This window comes from Diadema antillarum, unplaced genomic scaffold (genome assembly GCF_040938485.1).
Source record: "Diadema antillarum isolate AM-2024a unplaced genomic scaffold, OU_Dant_1.0 seq00000126_RagTag, whole genome shotgun sequence".
Classification (NCBI taxonomy): Eukaryota; Metazoa; Echinodermata; class Echinoidea; order Diadematoida; family Diadematidae; genus Diadema; species Diadema antillarum.
The window spans coordinates 1-26,483 of NW_027271205.1; the positions used below are offsets into that span (position 1 = coordinate 1).

The following is a 26,483-nucleotide window of genomic DNA, read 5'->3' on the forward strand; positions in this document are numbered from 1 at the left end:
TTTTCTTCTAACATCGGCAGAGGTTGGGCAAAGTTGCATTGGTTTTCGAGTGGCATCCACACGGCCACACTATCTTTCTCACTCGCTTCCTGATCCACACACACACAGAGGCAATAATCTACTCCGTTTGGCAACCTTGAATAAATATGCAGGATTGTTTTCTTGTTTGTTTGTTTTTTATCCACGGATGTACAACTCACAATTATAACACACCTTTGGCAATGTAGCATGAGATGAGATAAAGATTTTTTGTTTTACCTGTCCATTGGCAAATAACATTTCTTGGTTTGGATTCAGCAGAGTTCCGATCACATAGCTTATGTTAATACAGCTAATAAATTGGTGACTAGAGCTACTTATCAATCACTCCTTCATATTTAAATCATCCACAGTGATACACTTACATCTATATTGCAAATTTTTCTCTTGTCTTCGTAAATTACTGAATCATTGGCAATAAATAATCTATGGCGAGTGTCTATGGGGAGTCTACCCATGCCTTTGTTCACCCAAGAGCGTTTCACGGCCACGATATCATCATTCATAGATGCCTGGATTGGTTCCACAACACAAGATTCCTTCTAGGGAGAGGCTAACCCAAGCACACTCACACACCAATTTCTACATTGGACCAGCCAGATATTCTTACTCTCAATCCATTCACTGTCTATCAATAATCTATCTGTCTGTGGAATTCATGCATGCAGCAGACACATCCAGAGCTTTGTTCATGATGACATCGCCATTTCTTGGTGATATCGGTAAGTCTACCTTATCTTGTAGAGCAATCGTATCGAGACATGCATATGTGTTTGTCCTTCACTCTTATTTGTCAAGCTATGCCAGATAGCTTGCTTTAGTGGTTTGAGACCACCTCTGCTCAACTGAGTGTAGCATACAGCGCCAGCATAGAGACTCATCCAATCTAGAATACTGCAGTTTGGAGCACATGGCACGATAAGAGGGAGTTACCAACATGGACCTGCAGAGAGTTCACATATTGTCCACTGGTCATCCATCAACATGAGCAAGAAAAAAGACACTGGGGCTACTTACAACAAAACAAATCATTAGGGTGATGCTGCACAACTCCTTTCATTTTCTGTTTTTTGACAAAATGCTCTGCTAAAACACCCATTTGTGTGTTTTCTTTTCATTCATTCATATATTCTGTTTTGTTTGGAGGGAAGGGGTATGTTCACTACTCCAGTTGTGGTAAGATTAAACCCACCAAGCACACACAGGCGAGACAAATGCCCCACAGTCCCTTTCCAGTACAGCTTGTCTGGGGGCTTGGTAGGGCCCAAAGTGGGCCCAGCGTCATCCGAACCTCTCGCGGACCAGGTGCATAAGTTTCTTCTTGCCGCGGTACATGATTTTGAGATCGTCTATGAGCTTGGTGAAGCGCATGTGGCCGTCGGGCGCCAGGTAGAACGTCTCACGTGCCTTGCCCAGGAATTCGATGAAGTCGCCGTAGTGGCGTGGCGAGATGTGGGTGAGCCGCGAGTGGGCGGTGTTGATGTACGCCGCAATGGCAGCATCCAGCAGCTGCCGCATGGGATCTTTGTCGTATGGCAAGAGTTTGATGCAGCGGCGCTTGGCGTCTGGTGGGCAGCCCACGCCGGGCGCAGTGAGGGTACATCTGCAGGAAAGACAAGCAAGACAGTAGTGACGTAAGTGACCAAAAGTTACCCAGTGACAGTCATTGATATCCCTTTGTTTTGAAATTTATGCTCAAGAGCTGTCATGGCAATGCTAAAATTGGTGATTTACATAGCTGTGTTCGAAATGCAACAAGATTTAGAAATATATTGAAAGGCACAGACAGTTAATGCATGGGAGAGTCCTGTATTATGCACAGAGAAATTATCAGCTCTTCTGGACATTAGCAAACTAGCAAAAAATATCCTGCAGCAATACAACTGCTAACTAATGATACTCTTGATGGCTCACCTGTGAAGCACATCTGCGAGGACCGAGGCACACTGGACACTCTTCACCACTAGAGGGATGATGTTACTCAGCTGCTCCTTGCCCAAGGAGTGGCTGAGGGCGCAGGCCCAGTACACGTCATTTATCGCCGGGTGAGTGTCCTGGTTGTAGCCTAGGGACAGGTTGCGCATCGCCAGCACGGCCAGGTCGTAGGCCAGTGTGGCGTATCCGCGGTGCTCCATGTACCGTGCTATCGTGAAGAGCTGCTGGGAGTTCATGGCTCCGGCCGCCGCATCCACGACTATCTGGTAGGCCGCCTTGAACGCGACATTGTCCTTCTCACAGAGGGTCAGCGCACACAGCGCGCAGGACGGCGGGTCCTTGGCGGCGCACTGGAGCGCAACGCTCCGCGCGCACCTCGCCAGCTCCTCCTGCTGCCGGAAGTTCAGGTTGAGCCGCACCGCAGTATTTGGCGACATGACGGTCGTGGCCACCATCGTCGTGGCTTCCGTTGGCGAGAAGAGGGTGTACCAGGACTGCATGACAGTGATTAGGGCACTAATGCCGATCTCAGTGGCGCATCGCACCATCCAGTGCACCATGTCCCTCCGCCGCCAGTTGTTGTTGGCCAATGTCATCCGCATGATGTGCAGACCCAAGTCAAAGGTCGCCTTCAGCAGCGTGCAGTGCGTTGGCCCATCCACGGGTGTCGCCACCTTGAACGCATCTTGTGCCAACTTGAAGAGCTGTGATGCGCTGTGGATATGGCGCTGGGCAGCCTCCAAAACTGTTCGCAACCGCCGGGGATCATCTATATTGCAAAGACATTTCAGTCATTACCGTGCATCAATAAAGTCTGTCCAACATTTTACACTTGCAACAGCATAGATGCAATACAGCAATTTTAACTGTAAATTTTTGTTGTAATTTGCGATTATGTCTTTGCCTTTAAAGTCTTTCTCATTCAAGCTGAAAACTTGGTAATATGCCACTATAAAAATAAATGCAGAATTCCAGAATTCATGGTAATCATTGCTGTCATGAAAGGGGTGCTATTAACTAGAATTACAAGTGCCTTAACTGTCTCCCTTGATTTTCATGGTTCAGGTCTTTTAAGTGGGTATTTTAACCTGCAACTAGTCGTGGCTTGGTCCTAAATGACATAGGTTGGGGTACATGGACAAAATGTAATTAAAAAGCAACTACAAATCACCTTCAAAATTTTTAAAGAGGCAATGGGCACTGCTGAGAGTTCAGTGACAATAGTGTCTATAAAGTCACAAAATAATCATATCTAAACTCAATTATACAAATATCATTATCCAAACATTTCTGTGATGTCTCTCTGCTGACTTCTAAAGAAAGAACTGCTGTCAAAAAGATTGGGGGGGCGGCGTGGGAAGGAACGCTGTAAAGAAACTAGCACATCTGTAAATAGCATCACATCCGTGGTGGTACAATCTTGGTGCACGCGCCCTCTCGAGACCAACCTTTGGCGGCCGTGATCATGCAGCTGGCGAGCTCGCACTGCTGCGACTCGATGTGGCCCAGCACGAACCAGCGAGGGTAGCGGCCCATCAGGACAGCGTTCATGCTGCTGGCGGTCAGTCCTCCAGCCACTGATGCCCCTTCCTCTAGGATGGGCAGCCTGAGAGTTACAAACAGAGTAGGAACAGTGGATCTTGTGGAACTGATTGACAAATTGCCCTTCATCGACAAGAATGAGTTTATCATTTACACCAATAAAGGCAATTTTGTTGTGAAAAAAAACCCAACATGATGCAAAAAATATTTAATTTGAACAATTTGTTCATTTCTTTTCATTTTGTATACATCCATTTCTACCAAAACTGCAGCATGCATGTTCACTGCAAGAATATACTTGCTACAAAATACAATTGGGACAAAAGTATGTATTTCTATTACTTTATGCAAATTCATATCATCAAAACAGCAAACCATATGAGTCATACCTTAAAGAGCCATCATTTTTTTGTCCAAAACTGCAATGACCATTCCAAAATTTGAACAGATACATGACTATGCATTTTTTTCTTTTTACCATAAGTTAAGTTCTTAAGAGATTTGCTTTCATTCTGTCTTTCCATTCTAAGTGGACCTTACTCCTATAAACGAACTGAGCATGGAACCATTCATGTGTGTGTGTCTCTGGACATCAAGATCACTCTATTCTCACCTCATTGCGCGAAGGCCGACCTTGTACGCGAGGTCCTCATTGTATGGAAGCAGTGTCTGAAAGAGGTATCTGCCAAATGTGTGCATGGGGAAACTCTCGGGTCGGACCATGCTCCCAAGACCGCTAGCCATCCCACCTTTTTTTTTTTGGGGGGGGGGGGGGGGAGAAGGAAGAAAAAGATTAGTTTTTTAACAGAATGAGGACCAAAATTGTTTCATATATCACATGAGCATGCATGTGAATTGAACTAAATCTACCATCTTTGGAATGTTATTGTAATGACTAGCAGCTATGTTAAATATGATAAGCCTAGTAAAATATTTGTTCAATATATTTAGTTTTTACTACAGAGATAGAATTCCATCTATAAAATGACAAGTCAAACTGACTGTGTACCAATTATGTTTAACTTTGTGGCCTGTATTAACAAAGGTAGCTTAAATCTAATGCATGGTTCAGGTGTCATGGGAGGGCTTGAATCCTAAACAAAGTTCCCATTTACACATTTAGAACATAGAAAAAAAAAGGATGGAACATGGTGGAAAAAATATCTTAGTCAAGGCCATATACAATATATGTTATGGAGAGGTTTGAAACTGAGACCTTTTGATCTAGAGCACAGAGTAAAATACCGCTAGACCACTGCCACACTTCCTGTGCAAGGGTGGCACACCTACCTTCCATAAGGGTGTTGGCCTGCTGCTGAAGGACCTCCACCAGGTTGTGGTCCATCAGGATCTCGCTGTGTCTGGTAATGAGCTCCTCCTCTGCCCGACACGCCTTGTCCTGGGCGTAGAGCCCCATGGGCATGACCCGCTGTTGGCCCAGTCCGATCACCGCCACCTCGTAGGCCAGCGTCAGGTAGGACTCGAGCGGGTCGTGCGAGCCCGTCACCCGCACGTGGCGGTACTTGTTGTTGGCGTGGCTCGTCGACGACGAGGACGACTGGTTGGACGATGAGCTGCTCGTGGATGGACCGCTTGACATCCCTGCAAGCAACACAAAAAGAATGACTTTGGTGAAAAAAACGTTCTTACACGGTGAAACAATTTACAACCAGCTCCCTGGTATGATCACTGTACTGAAACAGCAAGCATCCTCAACCCCTTTCATTACCTTATTGTAAACAATGGCCTCTATAACTGAGTTAGCCTCTGGAAGGAAGAACTTATTTTGGGAGAAGCGGAAGGGCACAACTCTGAGTGGTCACTGGAAATTGCTAAAAACATGCCGAGCAGAACGCGCTAAGTACTTCAGCGTGTGCCTCACGCCCTAGTGGGGATGGCTGCACAAGACAGGTAGTGAGCCTAATTCACACGACCTCTCTGGCCTACGCAGAGCCGAACACCCCCCTTTTGTTTCCTCCGTGGAGCCGTGTGCAGTTCCTGGAAACCCATAAACGTCCATTTGGATGATTTCCAGTAGCAGATACGCTGGGTGCAGGCTCTGCCGTGTGAAGTCCTATCTCCGTTTGCAATCTGCACACACATCTCACATCCAGAAAGATATAGAGCATCCTCTTAACAAGAAAGAAAAACGGTTTGATCTGTGCTTTATCGGGGGTAGGATTATGGAGTGAGAGAGGTTTCATCCCCATGGTGTACTGGGCAACATCTGCCGGTGAATTGGCACAATTTGTGTGCCTTTTTTTAACTGCACAAGCCCAAATGAACCCCGAACCATCAACTTGTGGTTGACGTCTTTCCACTCATCCCCACCAGGACCCGACTCCCTGCGGGGGGGCCATGCCACTGATCAATATGTGCTCGCGTCGATTTCCTTCAAATGTTCTGAATTCTTGCAGAGATTCCTCGCAACAGCTGGGGCTCCTAAACCCAGCTTCCTCTCTGGAAATTGGACAAGACCCTTTTATTCTCACTCTCTAAAAAAAAAGAGCGGGAGAAAGAGAGATAAAAAAAGGGAGAAAAGAGACAAAAATGTTCCTCACATCACTGCAGAGATGAGACAGCAGTAGTGGGTGGATTCTGTTTCAGCGCTGCATGGTACACACCTACTCATTCTACACAGCTGCATTGTTGGCGTGAAGCATCATCGGCTTTCAGTTATTCTAGGAGGCACCGTGACTTTGTTCATTTCAAGGGGGACAGTTCTGCTTTAAAACTGAGCAAAAATTTCGAATCAACAAGTAACATATAATCTACAGACCTAGGAAATACATACAGCACACTGCAGATGCTTTATGTATAACAAATTAAACGACAACATTCAATATCATGAAGGAATGGATGTAATACGTAGCATGTTACAAAGACTTGTGAGAAAATCAACTACACAGGTTTTTATCTACATTAGATAATCTTCTTTATACAGGTGTAATATATCACTTGACACCCCCACAGGAGTTATATTTTCTGTAAGAGATTGCACTGAGGGAAACTATTGTCTTGAGGGGAAAATATAACTCCCAAGTGATTGTCGGGTGTTATATTACAATGATAGACAAGGCAATATTATGTTATATTAGATGGTCTACATAAAATGATACATACATCATTTAAATCTTGCTCTGTCTGCAGCCAGTCAAATTCTTGGATCACTCTTATTGTATATTGCCTTGCATAACATCACTGCTCACAATAACATGATTCGATCCTTACTGCATTAGTCACATGACTGCATTATGACCAATCATCAACCAGTATGTATGCCGACCATGTGACATATCAAAGACAATGTCGACTTACCACTCCCATCACCACCGTCGCCCCCCTGAGGGTTGGCAGAGGAAGCCTCGAGTAACGTGTCGAGGAGGCAGCCGATGGGGTCCAGGGGGTGTCCGATCCACGCCTCGCTGGCGTCCCGGCACAGACCGCCACCGCTGCTGCCGGTGCCGCTCCCACCGGTGCTGGTGTAGAACATCTCGCTGGCCGTCATACTGGGCGGAGAGCACTTCCTGTGTTTGGACTTCCTGGCACCTGGCAAGAGATAAACCACACACACAAAAAAATTATTACCTTCACTTTGTGTTGATTCCACCAGCACAAAATGTGACGTGCATGAATTTGTGTTTCTTTGTTTCATCACTGTCTATAATGCCAGCCATCAGCTATCAAATTGAGTTCACATGTACATGTACATGCAAATGACAAATAAAAACATTAATAAACACAAGTATGAAATAAAACAACAATTACAAAAATTAAAACAAGGACTATGAAATTACAAAGTGATAGGTGGGCACAAATATCTGTTCTCCCTTTTATTGTAAGTTTGTAACATTTTAAATCATTATGATAAGGCATATTGTGTACAATCAGTGTAACTTCTTGGCCAAACTGAATTGAGGATTTCAGTGAGAGAGAGTTCCTACAATTGATAATACCAGCAATTCTTCAAATAGATTTTTTTTTCCATCTGCCCCATGCCAAAATGAAATTGAACAATGCTGGATAGTGCTTCATGAGCTGTAATGGCACAGTTTATAGGATGTGTGTACTTCTGAGTCAAGCTGAGTGAACTTATACAACCCTTCCACACATAAATACCACATGCAACTCACACTATTAACTTGAGGTCTGGATGATACACAAGAAAAGAGAAAAGAAGGGGATACCTACCATGTTTGGCCTGCTTGAGGTGGTCCTGCTGTACTTTTTTGAGGTATCTTACGATGGAGACTGCCAGACGGAGGGCTTCTTTGGGGTAGCCGTGGGAGCGCAGGGCATCCACCCGGGCGCAGGCTGTGGGTAGATGCTCTGGAAGAGAAATTAGGTTTTTATTCATGAATTCTCGCTTTCACCCGCTCTGGCAAAACTATCATATCGTGTCTATTACACCACATCACCCCCTGCTGGTAGTCGTATCAAGTCACCACAGTCGAACATCCGCATGTCTTTTGAATGATTTTGGGTGTTGACAACATTTGATGCCATGTTAAAAAGAGGAAAACATTTCTGAGCAGAGGAATATCACAGCGAGCTGTCAGAAAAGCATGAATCCCACAGCATATTTGGTCTATTAATATGCACTCATAACACTGACACTGTTTCACACTGTGGCAAAGAGTACAACACTGTGGGCAGAAAGACACACTGTGTGCACTCCAACTAATAACAAATAACTCTATCATTTCTCTTGTCTACACACATTCTCAGTGTTGACAGTCTCAAACTACCGGTATGTATAAGAGAGTTGCACACTGTGGTTGCAGAGACAATCATACTACTCTCTGTACAGTGTAATCACTAAGTCCATGCACAGTGTGGTGAAATGTGTACACTGTTGTAAGTTGTTCTAGAGAGTATTCTGTTGTAATAAAAATTAAAAAAAAAATTGATTGCAGTTGCTGACATTGTTTATACATGACCTTAACATGATGGACACACACTGTGTATCACTGTCTTGACTGTATCTTACTTATGTGGCATGTGGATAAATAGAGCACAGAACACAATGCAGGTAGAGCATGGTATACATTCAAGGGGGCGAGTCTTGAACACCTTACATCACAGTGTACATGAGTTAAGAGTATACTTGAAGTAGGGAGAATGTGAGAGAAGGGGACAGCTGAGGAAAGACACTAAAGTAACAATAAGAGATCAGCTTGGAAGGAAAGGCAGACATCCACAGGGGGTAAAAAAAGACTTTGAAAGCTCTATTATGAAGCGGTGGTGGGGAAAAGAAGGGACAGGAACAAACAGGAGATAGCAGACGACAAACAGTGAGACTAGGATCTAAAAGCATCTGAGAGGTCTCTGAATGCAGCAAAAAGTCATGGCATGCTGAGGTAAATACCAAGCTATTCCTCCCATCTCGCTTTTCCCCGTCGCCTCCAAGAGAAGGCATTGTGCTAACACACCCCACCATTCCATGGAACGAGGCTTCAATGTATCAAAATGATACCAGCAGTCAACCTTTTCTTTTGTTGTTCTCCTATCACTCCATCCCTCCCACTCATCCGAAATTCCCTCCTTGTATCGAGTAACACAGGTGGATAAACATTTGCCGGTCTTCCGATGCGACCGAGTGTCCTCCCCCACCATCGGCTCCCGGTGTGCGGCATTTCAATACCCTCTCCACTCAATCCTCGCCCTTTCGCGAACAACCAACCGCAGCATCCCCCTCTACCCTCCCCTATCCCACCCCACCCCACCCCAACCCCATCCCATCTCTGTCAATCAAAACAAAGCCATTGTGGCGACTACAAAAGGTGACGCACGCCCGTGGAAGCGGAGTCGTCCCGTAGAGGTCACGGGAGTTCAAAAAGTAACATGGTGACAAACGGGGCGGAGCGGGTCAAGATCAGAAGGGGGGGGGGGAGACAAATCTCCTCAGTTGGGGAATGAGCCATGTTAGTCTGTCTGTCTGTCTGTCTGTCTGTACAAGAACTTGCACAATGAACAAGCAATGAGATTACCATTAGCAGTGTACAAGTCATACTCAAAATGATATGAATGCTTGAGGCAATATCCACAGTATCAACTGTGATAGATGGTTCTTCTTTTTTTTTTCTTTCTTATCAACATGAAGAAGGTGTAAAGGGGAAAAAATCACATGTGATAATTATGAACTCTCAGTAAATTCTGGTTACCAATGAAAATGGACCCTTTGATGTTCCTCATTTATGATTCATTAAAAAAAAAGAAAGGAAAGAAAAAATTGATGGAATGAACACTAGACCATGAAAGAAAAGTAACCAGGATTATATGCTGATGAAAATCCTTGAAATGAAATGTTACATGAGAGAAGTACTGATGCACAATAAAATGTTGTGCATTATATGATATGGAAGAAGATGTTTAACTCCTCTGTCAGTTTGCGTGTTTGTCTGTCTGTCTGTCTGTCTGTCTGTCTCTCCCTCTCCCTCCCAGGAGCAAATTCAAAGTCGACCAATTCACAGAATACACCTGCCCCATTGCACAGTGTTTTCATCCTATACCCCAGCCTGTTGGATAGCCATTTCAGCTGATCTACATGCCACCTGCAATTTTTGACCACAGTCGCTAGAAAGAATGCCCACTTCATTATCTTTTTGCCTTCCAGTCTTCCTAACTCCAGCCCACTTCCTCTTACCAATTTTCTGGATTTAGAAGAAAAAAAAACACACACTTTTATGACTTTAAAATTTGTGTATCTCTTTCGTATTTTTGTAACCCTGAATCAGATTCCATTCATAAGCTGGTATATTGTAGATAAATATTGTAGGTAAAGTCAGACCTTTCCTTAAAATTTTAAAATTGAAAACTTCTTTATGATTGCGGGGGAAAAAATACTACAGATTTCCAGTGAATCTATCTGAATCCCTCCCCCCCCCCATAAAAAAATACAACTGTCGTTCTTGGTATACAAAGGATAGCATATTTTCAAGTCACATGGGGTTAGTTTTCTTTTTTTTTCTTTTCAAAATCTATGAGGTGTATTACTATAAGATTTCATACATGATGTTGGGAGACATTATTCTTCAACCTTGCAAAATTCTGTGATGCCTGCTAAAAAGGGGTATATGACCTGTTAGAGATTCAAGTTCATTAACAAAGCTCATACCCAGTTCACACTGGCTACAAGCACAGATGTTAAGTCTATCAGCTATTACACACTTTAAAAGAACCAAGAGTCCCACATATGAAGTGGGCCCTGATGAAAAGTCATGATTGCTAGTGACCTGTGACCTCACATTCAATCCTGCTTAGATCTGTGTCTTAACCTTATGGATGGGACATGGTATTAACAGAAGTTTCTGAAATAGGATGTTGATTGAGACAGCTCTGATTTTTTAGATACAATAAAAGTCCCCTTTTTTTGGGGGGGATGGGTAATAATGAATCAACTAACAATTCTAATGCTCTAAAATCTTCAAGGCACAAAGAAATGAAGCCACAAAATGGTGGAAAACTCGAGTCTTTACTTTCACCCTCAATCTCCACGGCTGCTAAAGGTTTCTACAAACACATAAGACATCTCACATTTACCTGCAAACATTATATTATTGCAAATATTTTTCATCATCTTTGTACCGATTCCAAGAATCGTAATTCTATTACGTTGGAAAGCCATCTAATGGAGACTAAACCGCCCCTTTCCCCCTTCCAATAACACCCCCATTCCCGGTATTCCCATACCAAACACAAAAATGGGTGGGGGAATGAAATAAAGGAATGGAAATCCACATATTAAGTTGCCTCGAGCATTACTTTCGAAAGTGACAGGATGTAGTCACTGAAGCTTGGCCTGTTGTAAAATGGATTATATCACACCACGCATTCACACTGATTTCTCTGTCAGAGTGTGAGTGAGTGAGGGGGGACAAGCGAGGGAAAGGCAGCTAGCGTACCGACTGTCGGACCGGACTTGAACACCGTAGAAAAGAGAGAGAGAGAGAAAAAAAAAAGGTTTCAGCCTGACAGCACAAATCATCACAGCCTCAGTTATTCTCTGCATAATATTCAAATTGGTGCACGATACGCCAGCCTTGATTGATAACAATTTTATGCCACGGAGGAGGGCTTGGTATTCCATTCCCTTGCTCCTTCTCTCACAATCTATCTCTCTCTATCTATCTACATATTTCTCTCTCTCTATTATATATAGATATATTTCTCTCTCTCTCTCTATTATATATATATATATATTTCTCTCTCTCTCTATTATATATATATAGATATATTTCTCTCTCTTTCTATTATATACATAGATATATTTTTCTCTCTCTCTATTATATTGATGTATTTCTCTCTCAGTTATATGCATATATATATATATATATATATATATATATATATATATATATATATATATATCTTCCTCTACTCCCTCTCCCTTTCTCTGTCTCTCTGTCTATCTATTTCTCATTATGAATATATCTTCTCCTCTTATGAAACGGCAGATTGGAACCAGTCTCCCGTTGAGTTCCAAACCCTGGGGCATGCACTGGTATGGAAAGAGGATATTGACAGGAACAGGTGATTAAGCAAATATCATATATTGATATATAGATATATAGATGAAGATATATATATATATATATATATATATATATATATATATATATATATATATATATATATAGGTAGATAGATGGATAGATATATAGATAGACAGACAGACAGACAGACAGATAGATAGATAGATAGATAGATAGATAGATAGATAGATAGATAGATAGACAGATGGACAGATATACAATATATACTCAATCACCTGTTAACAATTTTATGTATGGTATATATATATATGATATATCTATATATATATATATCTATGTGGGTTTTTTCACCTATTTATTCATTGAATGATATATTCAATTATGTGTCCTGTGTAGTGTGTTTGTTTTGCATTCGTTTAATTTGTTAACACGTATCTCAAGATTTTTTTCTTCACCCTCTTTTGTGAGACACTTACTACATTTATGCATGTGTAAAATACGGCTATGTATAAAAGAAGTATTTTCAAACAGTGCCTAACAGGGTTAGACTTGAAGGACTACATGAATCACCACATGAAAGGTATGAAAGTATGGGGAAGAATAGTGTATACAGCTGAAGGATCCGATGGTTTTGAACGCTTTCCACAAATAGACTCCAAGAAAAAAAGACACACGAGTGGCAAAGCCATACAGCGTTAATATATATAGCCATAAGAGCACATGATATATGACAGTCACAGGGGGATATATGAGAGATAGACAGGGAGAGGGAGAGAGAGGAAATGGAGGAATACGAAGGACGGGGAGAGAAAAATAGGGGGAGAGAAGAAAATGTGGAAAGTGACTGCAAAACAAGTGGTTTTGCATTCAGGGGCTTGTCAAATAAATCCCAGCGACTCGGGAGACAATTTTCTCCCTCTTCTCTCGCATAGATCAGCCGTGCGGCCGGCCACAAGCCGGCATTATGCATCAGGCGGTAATGAGGCAGCGCTGGCAGTTCACTTTACGAGATGGCAGCCCACTTCACTTGACCAATCGTGTGACCATGTTACAAAGGGGCGAAGGAGGAAGGGGGGGGGGGGGAGAGTGGGGTGGGGAGTTACAGAACCTGCCTACGCCCTCTACTGTTAATGGCTTTCATGCCTCTTTGACATGGGAATACATTGTACGTGGGTACAGGATAGAACACACAGACATAGCTATGGTTCATGAAATAATTTCACCAGCCATTTGAAGTATTAGTAACCATTTGATTTACCATAAAGGACACTTCATAATACACTAACATAGCTAAGGTTCATGAAATAATTATACTAGGCATTTGAAGTAACAATTTGATGCATCACCAAGTACGCTTTATAACAAACTCAGATAGCTATGGTTCTTCAAATAATTCTACTAGCCATTTGAAGTAACAATCTGATGCATCATCAAGTACACTTTATAACAAACTCAGATAGCACCATATAAAATAGTGTACCATATACAACACCACTGGTAGTCAGTGTATTGATTCATAGGAGAATTAACATACCACTGTAATAGACATTCTTCCCTTTTGATAAATAATAATCATTGCCTTACTTGTCTCTATTCCAGTGGACATTTAAGCAAATGTTCACATAAGCTTGATTAAGGCACGCAGCATCCTTGATCTACAAAACCACAGCTAGAGACGACTTGCATAACATTGGCTCTCTTCATTGTTAAATAGGAGCACACAAACCAATCATTGTTACGACTAAGGCAATGATAAAAGTTGGCTGCAATTCCCTTTTGCTTCACAAAAGTCTTTTGTTGCGATGCCTGCCAGTAACCTGCAGGCAAACAAAAGAAATAATTTTCATGTTCGCCGAAGAAAGAGAGTCTCCTTCGTTATAGCAAAAATTCCCAAAATGTCATCACGTTCATGCATAAGTTCCCATAGACTAATGTGATTGCTCATTCATGTGTTATTTTCATCATGTTGTTTTCACTTATGGAAACCTTTTATTTTTTCCTTCTGCCATTGCTAATCACTGATGCAAATAGAAGCATGCAGCAGGTCACATCACCACGGCACAAAAATTCATTCTGATGGTAACGACTGACAAAATATGCAATGCTCAGGTTTGCTGTACAGAAGGGAAGAAAAACAGCAAAAAAGAGAGAAAGAGAGAGAAGGGAAGAAAGAAAAAAAAAAGCCAAGCGATCCATTATTAAATGTTTTAACATACACAACAATGAGCAGTAATTACTGGGAGAAGTCAGTGTGAGCATGGACCATATTCCAGACGTTTGAGTTCATGCTACAGTTGTGTCTAATCACTCGAGAACTGAACGAACAAAAGCATGGCGCACAAAAGCCAAACAATATCGAAGGTTGTGCAATTCATTTCTCTCTTCTTCACTCTCTGTGTAAATTTCCCTCTTCTATCTCCTCCCAATCTCCCTTACATTTTTTTTCTTCCATCCATCTCCATCTCGTTCTCTCTGCCATTGTCTCCACTACTGGCATCTATGCAAATGCCTCCTCCTCATCCTCCTCATCATCATCATCCTAATCTTCCTCCTGTCTGTCTTCGCCCTCCTGATTTGGTGTATGTCGTTCGATTATCCATCATGTATTACTGCATAAAGCAACAAGTTCTCCCCATCTCTAATGACATACTGAAACATCCTTTGGTTTCTTCTGACATTTTGTTCAGAGGTTCTCAGGAAACATACCCCCTGGACAATTACCCCAGACCCTTCCCCTATCCCTAACCCTAATACTGAACCTATTCCTAACCCAAACCCAAATTCTAACCCTTAACCTAACCCTAACCCATACTGTAACCCTAAACCTAACCCTAATCTTTACTCTAACATTATCACTAACCAGCATTTAGCCTGGGGGTAATTGGGGGTGGAATGGGGGTGGGGGGTTAATTGCCCTGATATGATTTTCAGACTACTCTTCGGAGTCTCTACCAGATGATCCACTATCACCAGTCCTCCATCACCATCCTCAGAGATTCTTTCAGTCCTTGTGCGATTGCACGAAATGGGTTCCTATGCTTTCCAGCTTGCACTATCACACCCAAAATGAACATTTTAGTGGTTAAATTTCTGGGCATTGCAGTTTTGTTTTCTCTACTAATCTACCTCTCATTTCCATCTATATCTATCCTTCTGCCTCTCTTTCCTCTTAATTTCTCTATTCCCAACTTTATTTGCCATTATTTCTCTCTCTTTTTTTTTAGGTTACGCTCATGTTCCTCCATCTATCGCACCCTCTCTCTCTCTTTCTCTTTGTGCCTGCTACACTGCCTTCTGCATAATTGCTGACTACTAATGAATTAACTTTCAAGATGAATGACGATCAAGTGAACAATTATGTCAGCTTTTTCCACTGGCCATGTGATCCGGAACACCACGACTAGTCTTACCCATGTCCCATGCATACATAACTCAAGAGGATATGTAGGATGTATAGAGAATATATAGTGGCAGCCACATCAGCTATACGCTAAAACCTTGTTCAAGTAGAAGTGCGTGATGTCAATATAGCCTAACTCCCAGGCTGTGGCCTGTTTTTCTAGACTGATCTTCTAGATTTTTTTTTTCTTCTTCTTCTTTTCAGTAACAAAGCTCATGAATCTTTAAATGGGTATGTTTCTTTAAGTGAAGGGGAACAGTTTTGACAAGAATGTGGCAATATACAATGATTACAGAGACCAGTCGAATGTTCTGTCTCATCAAGAGATTTGTGATTATTACACGTCACATCTACCACAGTTGCTATGGCAATGACTTTGATGCTTACAGCTGATATGTATGGCAGTAGCCATGGCAGCAGCAATTATCATACCTTGAGATTCCATGCAAGTGCTGCACTAAGTGGAGCATTATATCATACAGCTTGGAGCAAAGACTATCGAGATCGGTTTGCAGGGAACTGGACATAATGGATTTATTGACTGGGGGATGAGGGCAGTAAACTTGGTGATCACATGGACATACAGTTATATAGGCACACGGGATCAAACAAACAGAGAGGGGAGATTCTTAAGTGATGACATACTGTATATTGCCTGTTCAAAACCAAATGGGCACTATCATCACACAAAGTATACCGGAGTTGTTGAGTGAGGAGCAATGCTTTTTTTTTTCTTTCTTTTTTCAAATGACGATGAATGGCATTTTGCAGGATCGGACAAATTCGCTCTAATTGATGTTTTTCTATTGAGAAGAAATCAGTTTGATTCATGAGGAGTGTGTTTTTTTCTGTTTGAATGGAGTATGCAACTCCTGTCTATGAGCGTGCGTACCCTAATATTTGGCACACATGCTTTCCAGCCAAGTCTATACTTTTTGCCTGAAGCTACTAGTTCGTATAAACGATAATGACTGGGAATTCATGGACCAGGTTGCTTAGGTCCAAATTTGGATGGTTTTCACGTGAAATACCCCATGTCACTACCACAAGTATGCATGGGTCTTTCAAAAGGGAAGAACCCAATCCAGGAGTGCAACATTCTTGGGCAAATGGAATATGCTTTGCACCCCTATTGCACCCCTGAAAGAAAGTGCAGCAACCTCACCAATTGAATGACGACCCCCCTCCTAGGGCCAGATTATGCGGAGGGAGTGCGGGTACATTTTGCTGCCTTCTTGTTCATGCTATGGCATTCAATACAGCCAGGAGTTCTAAGGCGCTAAGGGCATAATTTGGGGCCCATTTACTCCCTTGGGCGTGAATGACGAGGTTGGATACCAATGGAAGAACAAGAGGGTAGCATCCGCTGGGGGTCAGTGGGGTGGGAGGGGGGAGATGGGGGGAGATGGGGGGGGGGGGGAGAAGCAGTGTAAAAAGACAGGTAGAAAGATTGCTAGGAAGGTGTTTGTCCCCAGACCTTCGTAATAAAGTAGGTAAAGTACATGTACACCAATGCAATAGCACCCCTTGACTGAAACTAGCATCATTGTTGGCCTACTTTGCTTTCTTGCGAGGTACCAACATAAGTAACAGCTGGGGGGTGGATGTTCTAGAGGTGGTGTTTACATTATGCACAGATGTATTGACATTGTCATTCATTAAAAACTCGATGTACATTAGTTAAGGCTGTTGTACTATTAAACCTGCGTAGGTAGGATATTGCGAAATGGAAAACATACAGTATGGAGCATGATAATTTCACTCATCTAGAAAGGAAATTAACTCATAACTGCAAAGGTAGAGTTTATATACAAGTTCCTTCAATACTGTGTATATCAATTATCCAATATACACCAATTTATTTATTGTATATAAAAGCAGCTCAGTGTTATGAAACTTTTCAGAAGGTGTAATTTCATTATCAAATTCATACTTATGCCTAGTGCCTAGGAAAAGATAATTTTGAAACAAGCTATAAAAATTCTGTTCTTATGGGTTGATTATGTACATCATTTTCCCATACATTCTTAATTGTGTCAGTTTGAGAAATAATACAAAATTACCCCCCCCCATTTTTTTTTTTTTTTTTTGGGGGGGGGGGAGGGAGGGAAACAATATACTAAGAAAAAAAAAGTACCCACAAAGCCATGAATACATGAACCCATATGACCATTTTGTCATTGACAAGACCTTTAGTATTTAAGCATCAGGCTAACACAAAAACTCACTTATGACATGAATCACTTGTATCAAATCTTACCTGCTCGAAATAAACACACCCTTCACTCGTATGACAAAGAAGAAATCTGAAATTTCACAATCTCTTTTTTTCTGATGATTTTAAAGAAGTACATGTAGGCTTTTTTATTTTCAGATTAAAAAAAAACCAACCCCAACAACAAAGAAAAACATGAAGGACAATGAGCTATTACCTGACCAGAGGGGGTAACCAGACTGGTTGAAGAGACCGAAGTCCATGTCTCTATGATGATGCACACACAAGAAGTAGTCTTTGGTCAAGACGTTTTGTAAGTGGTTGTCGGTCCACTGGAGGTCGCAGGCCTCTATCGCCCGTGTGAAGATAGTTCGAGGCCTCTCGCCGTTCCCTGACGGTCCTGAGGTGATGGTAGAGGAGATGGATGAGGAGGAAGAGGGGGAGGAGTGAGAACAGGAGCAGGAGGAACAGGAGGATAAGGACGGGAAGACGAGCAGAGGGAGGGGGAAGGGAGGCAAAGACGGAGGGGAGGAGGGGAGAAGGAGAAGGAGGAGAAGGAGGACGAGGAGGAGAAGGAGGAGAAGGAGGAGGAGGAGGAGGAGGATGAGAAGGAGAAGGGGGAGGAGGAGGACAGGGAGGAGGGGAGAGGGAGGAGGGGAGAGGGAGGAGGAAGGAAGAGAGAGGAAAAAGGAAGAGGGAGGAGGGGAGGAGGGGAGGAGGGGAAGGAGGAGGTAGAGGAAGAATAGGAGGACGATGACGACGAAGAGGGCGATGAGGAGGAAGAAGAGTAAGAGGAGGAAGGGGAGGAGGAGATGGAAGAGATGGAGGGAGGAAGCAAAAGAAGATAAAGAGGAAGAAGAGGAGGAGAAGGAGGAGAAGGAGGAAGAGGAGGAGGAAGAAAAAACATTTTCAAACTGCTATGATAACTGCTGCCTTTGTATGACTCTTGTGATATCACTTAAAACTGATTCTGTACAAAATCCATGGCATTTAGAGATGGTGGATCTGAGAGACCTACAATAACGTTTCAACTTTTCTCTAATCTCATTGATATACAGGATTACTCCTTATCTGAGTTTGCTTCATAAAATTTCACTTGAATACATCATGCCTAACAATCAGTTTCAAATGATTATCACCAAAAATAAAACTGAAATCGTATAAAAGTTGAATAGATATGTGACATGTCAACTCAATTATCTATAAAAATAAGGATTTCTGATGCTTCACTTTTGAAAAATATTTGCTGGCATCAAGAGAGGTTGCTTCAAGGCATCACAATCAAGCTTCTCAGTCGGAGATTCATCCTGCTTCCTTCAATGAAATAACAGATTCAGAGTACTGTATTTTACTTTGCCAGCAGTGAACAAGAACGACACAATAGTGAAACAATCAATTCAATTCAATTGCTTTACAGAATCAGACAGAAGCACCCTTCTGGTCCTCACCAATGCTACCCTGAATTAGGTTATGGTTATATGGGACACACACAAGCTCATTAAATTCGCGTGAATTCATTTCATGTCGTATTGTTTACTTCCCTATCAACTTAAAACATTCTCCGAGAAAAGAGTATAAATAATGGCATCATTTTTTTTCTACTGACAGCAATATTTCATATCTCTTGGTCACTGCACCATCGTGAATGGATTACAGTCACACAACTTAAAGAAGAGGTCAACATAAACTTTTTCTCTCTGGTGGTCTGCTTGAGCGACTACTATCTCTACATTTCAAATTTTGGTCGCCCGAATTTAAAAAGAACCATATCAATCTATTTCAAATCCTAGTTGCCCAATCAGGACACCAAAAGATATCCTTTTTTTTTATTCATTTGACAAGTTTAAAGTCTGACAAGTTTAAGGTCATTGTTTAATTTGTTTTGCTTTGTCCTTTCTCTGTTTTGTTTTGTTTGGTAAATATTGTTGATTTCTTGTATTTTGTTAAAATTGTTTAAGGGCTTTGTGTCTGCTAAGAAAAAGCACTATATAAATATTAGTTATTATTATTTGGTGGCCATGCATCAACTTTTGGTGGCCGAGGGCCACCGGGCCACTGGGCCACTGGGCCACCGGGCCACCGGGCCACTGGACCACCGGTAATGTTGAGTGAGCATGCCAGCACATACCTGCCACATTGTTTATTGCACCTGGTCCTGGGTTTGGAATATTACTGCGGGCGTCGGCGTCTTCCAGCGGACAGAGATCGTTGGAGCTCCACTGCCGTAACCTCTCCCTCCACTGCTCCTTGTCCCGTACTGAGTACCCTGGGTTCATCACCACCACCATCCACAGCAGACCTGGGGGAGAGACAAAAAAGATGACGAGATATTGAATATATACAAAAGAAAAATGGAAGAATAAAACATATATCGATATCTATACTGTTTTCCTCTCTATATATAAATATATACGTATATCACAATAATTGCATTTTGTATTTCAATTCAACTTTTCTGTTCTGTATTAGTGCACTCAATATTGCCTGTATAAAGTGCTAATAAATGATATTCACTATATTTGTTGTTTGATTATCACTAGTAGTATTAGTAGTTGCAGTAGTAGTAGCAGTAGTAGTAGTAGTAGTAGTAGTAGTAGTAGTAGTATCTTCCTATCTATCTACAACTTTGTATCTATCCGTATCTTATATTTTGGATATAAAGCAGAGATTTTTTTTTCTTTTGATTAGGGGTTTGAATTGATGATTCATTATTGGTTATAGTGGAAATGATTTGCCAGTTATTCATTCATTCATTCATTCATTCATTCATTTATTTTTCATTTCCAACAAAAACATATAAATATATTACAAAAATTGAATACAGTGCATAAATTTCATCATACAAAGTAAAGGATAAATTTACAGAAAACTTGTAGGTATAGGAAAATGTTGGAAATGGGGAGGAATGCTAAAAAGCTGAGCTTGTAGGCTGCATTCCCCCCAGTAATACAAGAAATTATATGATCGATAGACTGATAAGCATTGAAAATGGATGAAACCAAGAAACTAAGACAAAAAGACCTATAACCTAACTTATCCGAAATAAAAACCCTGAACAAATCCCTACATTATTATTATTAAAATCGCCAACACTGTTATGCATATATACACACATTTTAGCACTTAAAGTCGATATTCACCTACCCCATATTTTCCTCCAAAACATACATTTGAGATGGCAAATGGAAAAATATGCAAATACGAGGAGAAAACGACAATGTCCACAATGGTAATGTCTACCACCAAGAAAAAAAAAATATCAAAGGACCCATCTTGAAAACAAGAGTATCTACAGGCATCCTCTGAACTGAAAAGTTGAGAAAAAGAAAAGAGAGAGTAACTCTGCACTGAAAACAGCAGTTACATTTTTAAAGAATGCAGGAAAAAGTGCTAAGATGTAGGACTGCACTTTTTATCATTTCATGCAGCCACACAAGATGAAATGAGAATCACTGCGGCGAATCTCATTTTTCTCCTGTTGTGGCCCAAAAAGTACGAACAGATGCGTTACGACACGTGTTCCACTGCTACGGAAAAGTGATGAAAGACAAAGAAAGAAGACAAGAGCGACTGGAGCTCTGGGAATCGCCAAAGACCCTCCGCACCTTTCTGATAAGCTCCCTTTTCTCGAGCCAAATTTCTGATTTTGAGGAGTGAAATGATAAGACGGACAAAATGGATTTGTTTGAGAGAGATTTCCTTATAGTCATTCTTTTTGCCCTTTCTCTCAAGTTCTGGTTGAATTAGATCACGCCAACACATTAATCCAATCTCCACTTCTTAACATGCACATTCCCACTGGAATGTGCATGGGCCTTCTACTTTACCCCTCTTGACAATAGCTACGATGTTCCTGATGAGAAGTGTCAGATTCCTTCTCAGGCTGCTTTCGGTTTGATAAGAGTTTGTTTCATTTTCAAAACATTCTCTGAGCACATGTCATCGTTTTGTGTATTGATTGGACTACACCAAAGGCAGCTTGAGCACTGAGTGATGTTTCGCAGTAAGTTATATACTTTGTGGACGTGATGTACGTGTTTCGTTACATGCTGCATGAGTTGTTGATGATCTGCATTGCGACCACTCACACCTGCTGTAAAATATACCATTACAATTTAGGCTTGCAAATTTCTGCTTGATCCATTTTCCGATTCTGACGGAGAGTATCACAAGTAGAATAAAAAGACTGTGATGTTTGGGGATAAGTGTTCCATCTCCACTTAACCATCTTGCTGGACTGTGCATCCATGCAAATTCAGATGACTAGAAAACTTTTGTTGGATCTTCCACGGCGTAATCTGTGCATGGCCATGGTCATCCAACACACAGTGCAGCCCCACCCCCCCCCCCCCAAAAAAAAGGGCAGACTGACCTATAGTCTTTGCAGATTTCATCACAGAGGTATGAGGATGGAGCTCCAGAGATTCCCAGCATTCCACACCAATCTGACACTTGAAGGTGGAATTATGCAACTTTTGGTGTGTTGGTGGTGTAAAGTCAAAACAGTCCTGGGGGTGTTTCATAAAGCTGTTCGTAAAGTTACGAACAACTTACCAGCGACTGGTGATTGGTTCTTGTGCTAAATTATGGAAATTCTGATACGTATAGCACATCAGAACTGATCACCAGTCGCTCGTAAGTTGTTTGTAACTTTACGAAGAGCTTTATGAAACAGGGCCCAGCATGTCTCATTACTGTCTAAAATGAATGAAGACGATTTTGGAATGTACAAAAACATAGTCCCTTGCCGTTGGACCAGTGTTCTTTACTCTACAATAATAATCTGCTTTTCCTAATGTCACTGACACAGACATCAGCTTGGCAATATGTTCAAAAGTATGCAGCACATCGCAGAGGAAACGTGAAACAACTGACGTTTTTTGTCAGAAAATAAGGTAGTGAAAGCAGCGTCGGAACGAGTCGTGGAGGCTCTATCATCTCTTGATGGGGAACGTCGGCAAAACATGTCGGCTGAATGTATCATTTCACCCGTGCGCCTACACGAGGAATTCCTTTTTTTTTTCTTTTGATAAGGTGTCTGATAAGCCGTATCTGCTCGTGACAGATGGGTGACACAAATACATGCAAGACCATCCAAATCTCAGAGACAATCCACGAAGATTTGAGAAAACGTTTTTCAAAGAAAATCTGGTTGTCGATAATGCCAGGCCGAAGAGATTCGCGGTGAGATTGATTGATGATATTGACAGTGATATCTTTTCCCCAGAACAGCTGGGATGGCACAGTTCTTTCCTCAGATAACCTTAACCCTCACACCTGAAACAAAAATCAAGTCAACAAAACAAAGATGCTGTCCACTGGGAAGGGGGGGGGGGGAAGAATATCACATGTCTTTTAACGACATTGTAATTCTGAAACACATTATCATTCTGAGCTTCCATGCAATTCATCTGTTCTCATCACGCACTTCTTCTTTTCTATTCCTATTTTCAAAGATGAAAACTACAAGTCCTACTGTAAAATGATACAGCAGATTTGAACACTAGGATTTGACAACGCATATAAAATTAACTCTGATATTATTCACTCTTAGTAGAAAACAAACTCATTCACAAAAAAAAAAAAAATGCTCAAGCTTCATGAGATATGTAAAAAAGAATGCATTTTGCATTGCAGTCCTCTGACATGACCCCATTTGAAACTATCATGTGCTGTAAAAGCAGATATTTTCGCATGACTAATTTTTCGTGCTCGGCGGGATAAGAAGAGTTTCGCGTGTTTTTAATTCCGCAGAATCATGACATCAACTACTGGAACATATGACAAGAAAAAATATTCGCGAGCTTTTATGTTCGCGCTAGTTTCGGGTTGCATGAAAATTTCAACACGGGGAAAATTTCCACTTTTACAGTATGTTGTTCTGTTGAGAAATGAGAAGGAGGAGCTAGGAGGCAGAAGAGAGGAACTTCATGGGTAAACCGTTGCCCCCCTGGAAGACCCCCAGTATGGCAGAGAACAATGTTTCCTGTGCGAGGAATGTCATCTACTTGGCCATGGGAAGAGGAAGGAGCGGCAGGAGGTGACAGGTTAGGATGGACACAGAGGGCGCCGCTCCTCTCAAACCTTCGGCATGCACGGCAGTACATTTTTAAAAAAAATGATAATAACAATAATGTGACTAGAACTCCGAAGACAATATATGCGAGTTCAGCAATGCGTGTCTTTGAGAAGGATTCATCGCAAGGAAATTATTTGTGGAATAAATAGAGTGGCACAATGGCAACAGATGAGCAATGGTCTGAATGACATTTGTCATATAAAAGTGGGCATTATGAACGTTTACCAAGAAAAAAAAGCAATTTAAGCCAAAGCCACACAAACACACCGTCACGCTGGCCACTGGAGGAGATTATATCTGTCCAATTTATCTTCTTCCATCAACAGAACTAAAAATCCTCAAAGGCAATCATTTTGCCATGATTTATCACTTTATAGAATTGTTCATTTCTCACATGAAATGGGCAAAAATTATGACTCAAGGTACTCACCACTGAGACATTTTGATTTGTCACCCTTCACATTCCTAATGACCAAAAAATGTGATCATTTTTCATGATATGTCTGTTAACAATTTTTTTTTCATTTTTGTTTAATTAGTATCAACATGAATCATTATGCACAGTTACAAAGTAGCTATATCAGCTAATTTTTGCCTTGCATGAAAGAGCTTGCAGCATAAACAAGCTATGGGAGGTTTGAATGAAATATGAACATGTTTCAAAAGTGGGATCTATGCACTACAGAAAGGAAAATTACGCTTATCAGGGTATGCATTCAAAAGGCCATCATGTGCTTTTGCCACTCAGCATTTGCGTGAACAATGGGGAAAACAGATCTACGGAGACCCCGCCTTTCACAATCATATCTTGATATTCGGATGTCCGCGAAAGAGCACTCCCCTTTCTCAATTTTATGACGGCTATTGGTTTACTGGCAGAACGTTTCAGCAGACAACAGTTGTTTCCACTTTCACTGCATGAGACTGTCATCTCATCTCCTGCAATGAGTTAAGTACTGACACACTGAACAGCAAACAAGCACATGATCTCACGAAAAGGGGGTAAGAATCTATGAACATCCCCCCCCACCCCCGCAAGATAAGCAACTATCAAAACTGCAATATTTCAAGAGTTATTTGATGAGTTTTGTTACGTGAAATCACAACTAATGATACTAGGAAGTATCTCTGCCTTTTGTCAAGTGTATGCATTGGTACTTGGTATCACGAATGTTGGTATAAACATTTTTTTCTGGATAACACTAAATGATCAAAGTTGATGTTGGCAACAAGACGCCCTCTGCAAAACGGATGGGAGAGGGAGAAATTATGAACAGACTTTGTCATAGAAAAGTAAGCATTCTGACCAAGAAATCATACGGCAGAATTGAGAAGAAAATGGCTTCAGTGACGTCTTTGAGTGCATGCGTCCACAGTCCTTACAAATGCCTGCCTTGAGTGCGATTGTTGCCTTTCTGGAGGTTTGTGAGGGAAGTATTGATGGCCTCGTTGGACATTTTGTTTACCGACACGAGATCAAACACGAACGCTGAGACTACTCATGAGATGCACAAACAAGAAGGGCAGGGACACACGCAGAGCTCAGCTCTCGCCACACCAACGGCTATTTGAATGACCTTTACATATCCACATCAGGCTGCATGATGGTGGCGTAAATACTGTCGGCTAAATGAGCGGCTAATCAATAAGGAGGCTCTCTGATGACATCAGCCTAATGTGCGGCTTTACGTCGTCGTCATCTGACGGCCGCGCGGACGTCAGTCGGCCCTTTCAAATGAAACCGATGTAACGTCAACGCCATTGTGGATCTCCTTCAGCGCTTCTCTTTCTGGCCAACACAACTATCTCGAAAAACTTTACACAACGCGGCAAAAATTTTCTCATTTTGCTTATCCATCCTCAGAAAATTTGAAGTTAAAACCTTGCCATTTCGTCAATTCCATCATGACAAGTTTCTCCAGACAACAGCATTATTGAGACTCACTTGAACTTTGCGGAGCCTTACCCTTTTAGTTGTTGTCCGACGAAGCCGACATACGTACATCACGTGCGTAAATCAAAACAGCAACAAACAGCTCCAAAATATTGACCACAAAGATAAAAGACAAAACTGCATGGAAAAACATTGTAGAGCTGTAGGTGTTGTTCCAAACGGAGGAAATGAACGCATTTACTTTCACTGTTTTCTTGCTGTGGTTCTTGCTCTTGTTTTTGTTGTTGAAAGTTCATGAGCAGTCAGATAATGGTATCATAACAGAAGGTGTAGCCAGTATATGATGTACTTGCCCGACCGAAAGCAATGAAAACAATTCTTGAATATCAACATGTTTGCTTGTAACTGCTGTCATTGCATACCCTGACTAGCATGACATTAAAAAAAAAGGAACAAACTTGCTTTTCTGACGTGAGAGCTTAACATTCCGACAATCAAATTTGACATAACCTCTAGATCAGCCACAATATGAAACCATAACATCTTTTTGCGCATGTATTTTCCTAACAGACCCTAACATCATGCATTGCGAGTCATTTTACTTCACTTACTACATACGTATTTGTATCATGTACATTTGCATTTAATGATTCCACTGATATCGATATGGATCTTGGATTCTGCAGTGCTACATTTTGTCATCTGGAGAACACACAGTGAGATGTTGTCTGGGACACCGATACAGTTGGAGCTGAATCGTCTCAGGTACATATTACCTTGGCTGACCTGCTGAACTTTGGCACCAAAAATTAATGGTACACATTGTTTGCTCCTGTTGTAAGTGTTTGTCAGACTGAACAGGTGGGTGTATAGCTCACCGGTTC

General features: G+C 41.6%; 1 protein-coding gene across 1 annotated transcript in view; it reads right to left on the reverse strand.

The window, feature by feature from the left end:
• Positions 1 to 23: 23 nt before the first annotated feature.
• Positions 24 to 26,483, reverse strand: part of LOC139727337 (zinc finger SWIM domain-containing protein 5-like) — a 97,641-nt gene continuing 71,181 nt past the window's right edge. Inside the window, exons 5-13 of the mRNA XM_071638294.1 lie at positions 19,755 to 19,925; positions 17,844 to 18,026; positions 7,708 to 7,845; positions 6,835 to 7,065; positions 4,807 to 5,118; positions 4,130 to 4,265; positions 3,423 to 3,580; positions 1,954 to 2,743; positions 24 to 1,642 (exon numbers count right to left, since the gene is read on the reverse strand). Of these exons, the coding sequence (XP_071494395.1) occupies positions 1,321 to 1,642; positions 1,954 to 2,743; positions 3,423 to 3,580; positions 4,130 to 4,265; positions 4,807 to 5,118; positions 6,835 to 7,065; positions 7,708 to 7,845; positions 17,844 to 18,026; positions 19,755 to 19,925 (2,441 nt within the window). The 3' untranslated portion in view covers positions 24 to 1,320. The remainder of the gene's footprint in view (positions 1,643 to 1,953; positions 2,744 to 3,422; positions 3,581 to 4,129; positions 4,266 to 4,806; positions 5,119 to 6,834; positions 7,066 to 7,707; positions 7,846 to 17,843; positions 18,027 to 19,754; positions 19,926 to 26,483) is intronic.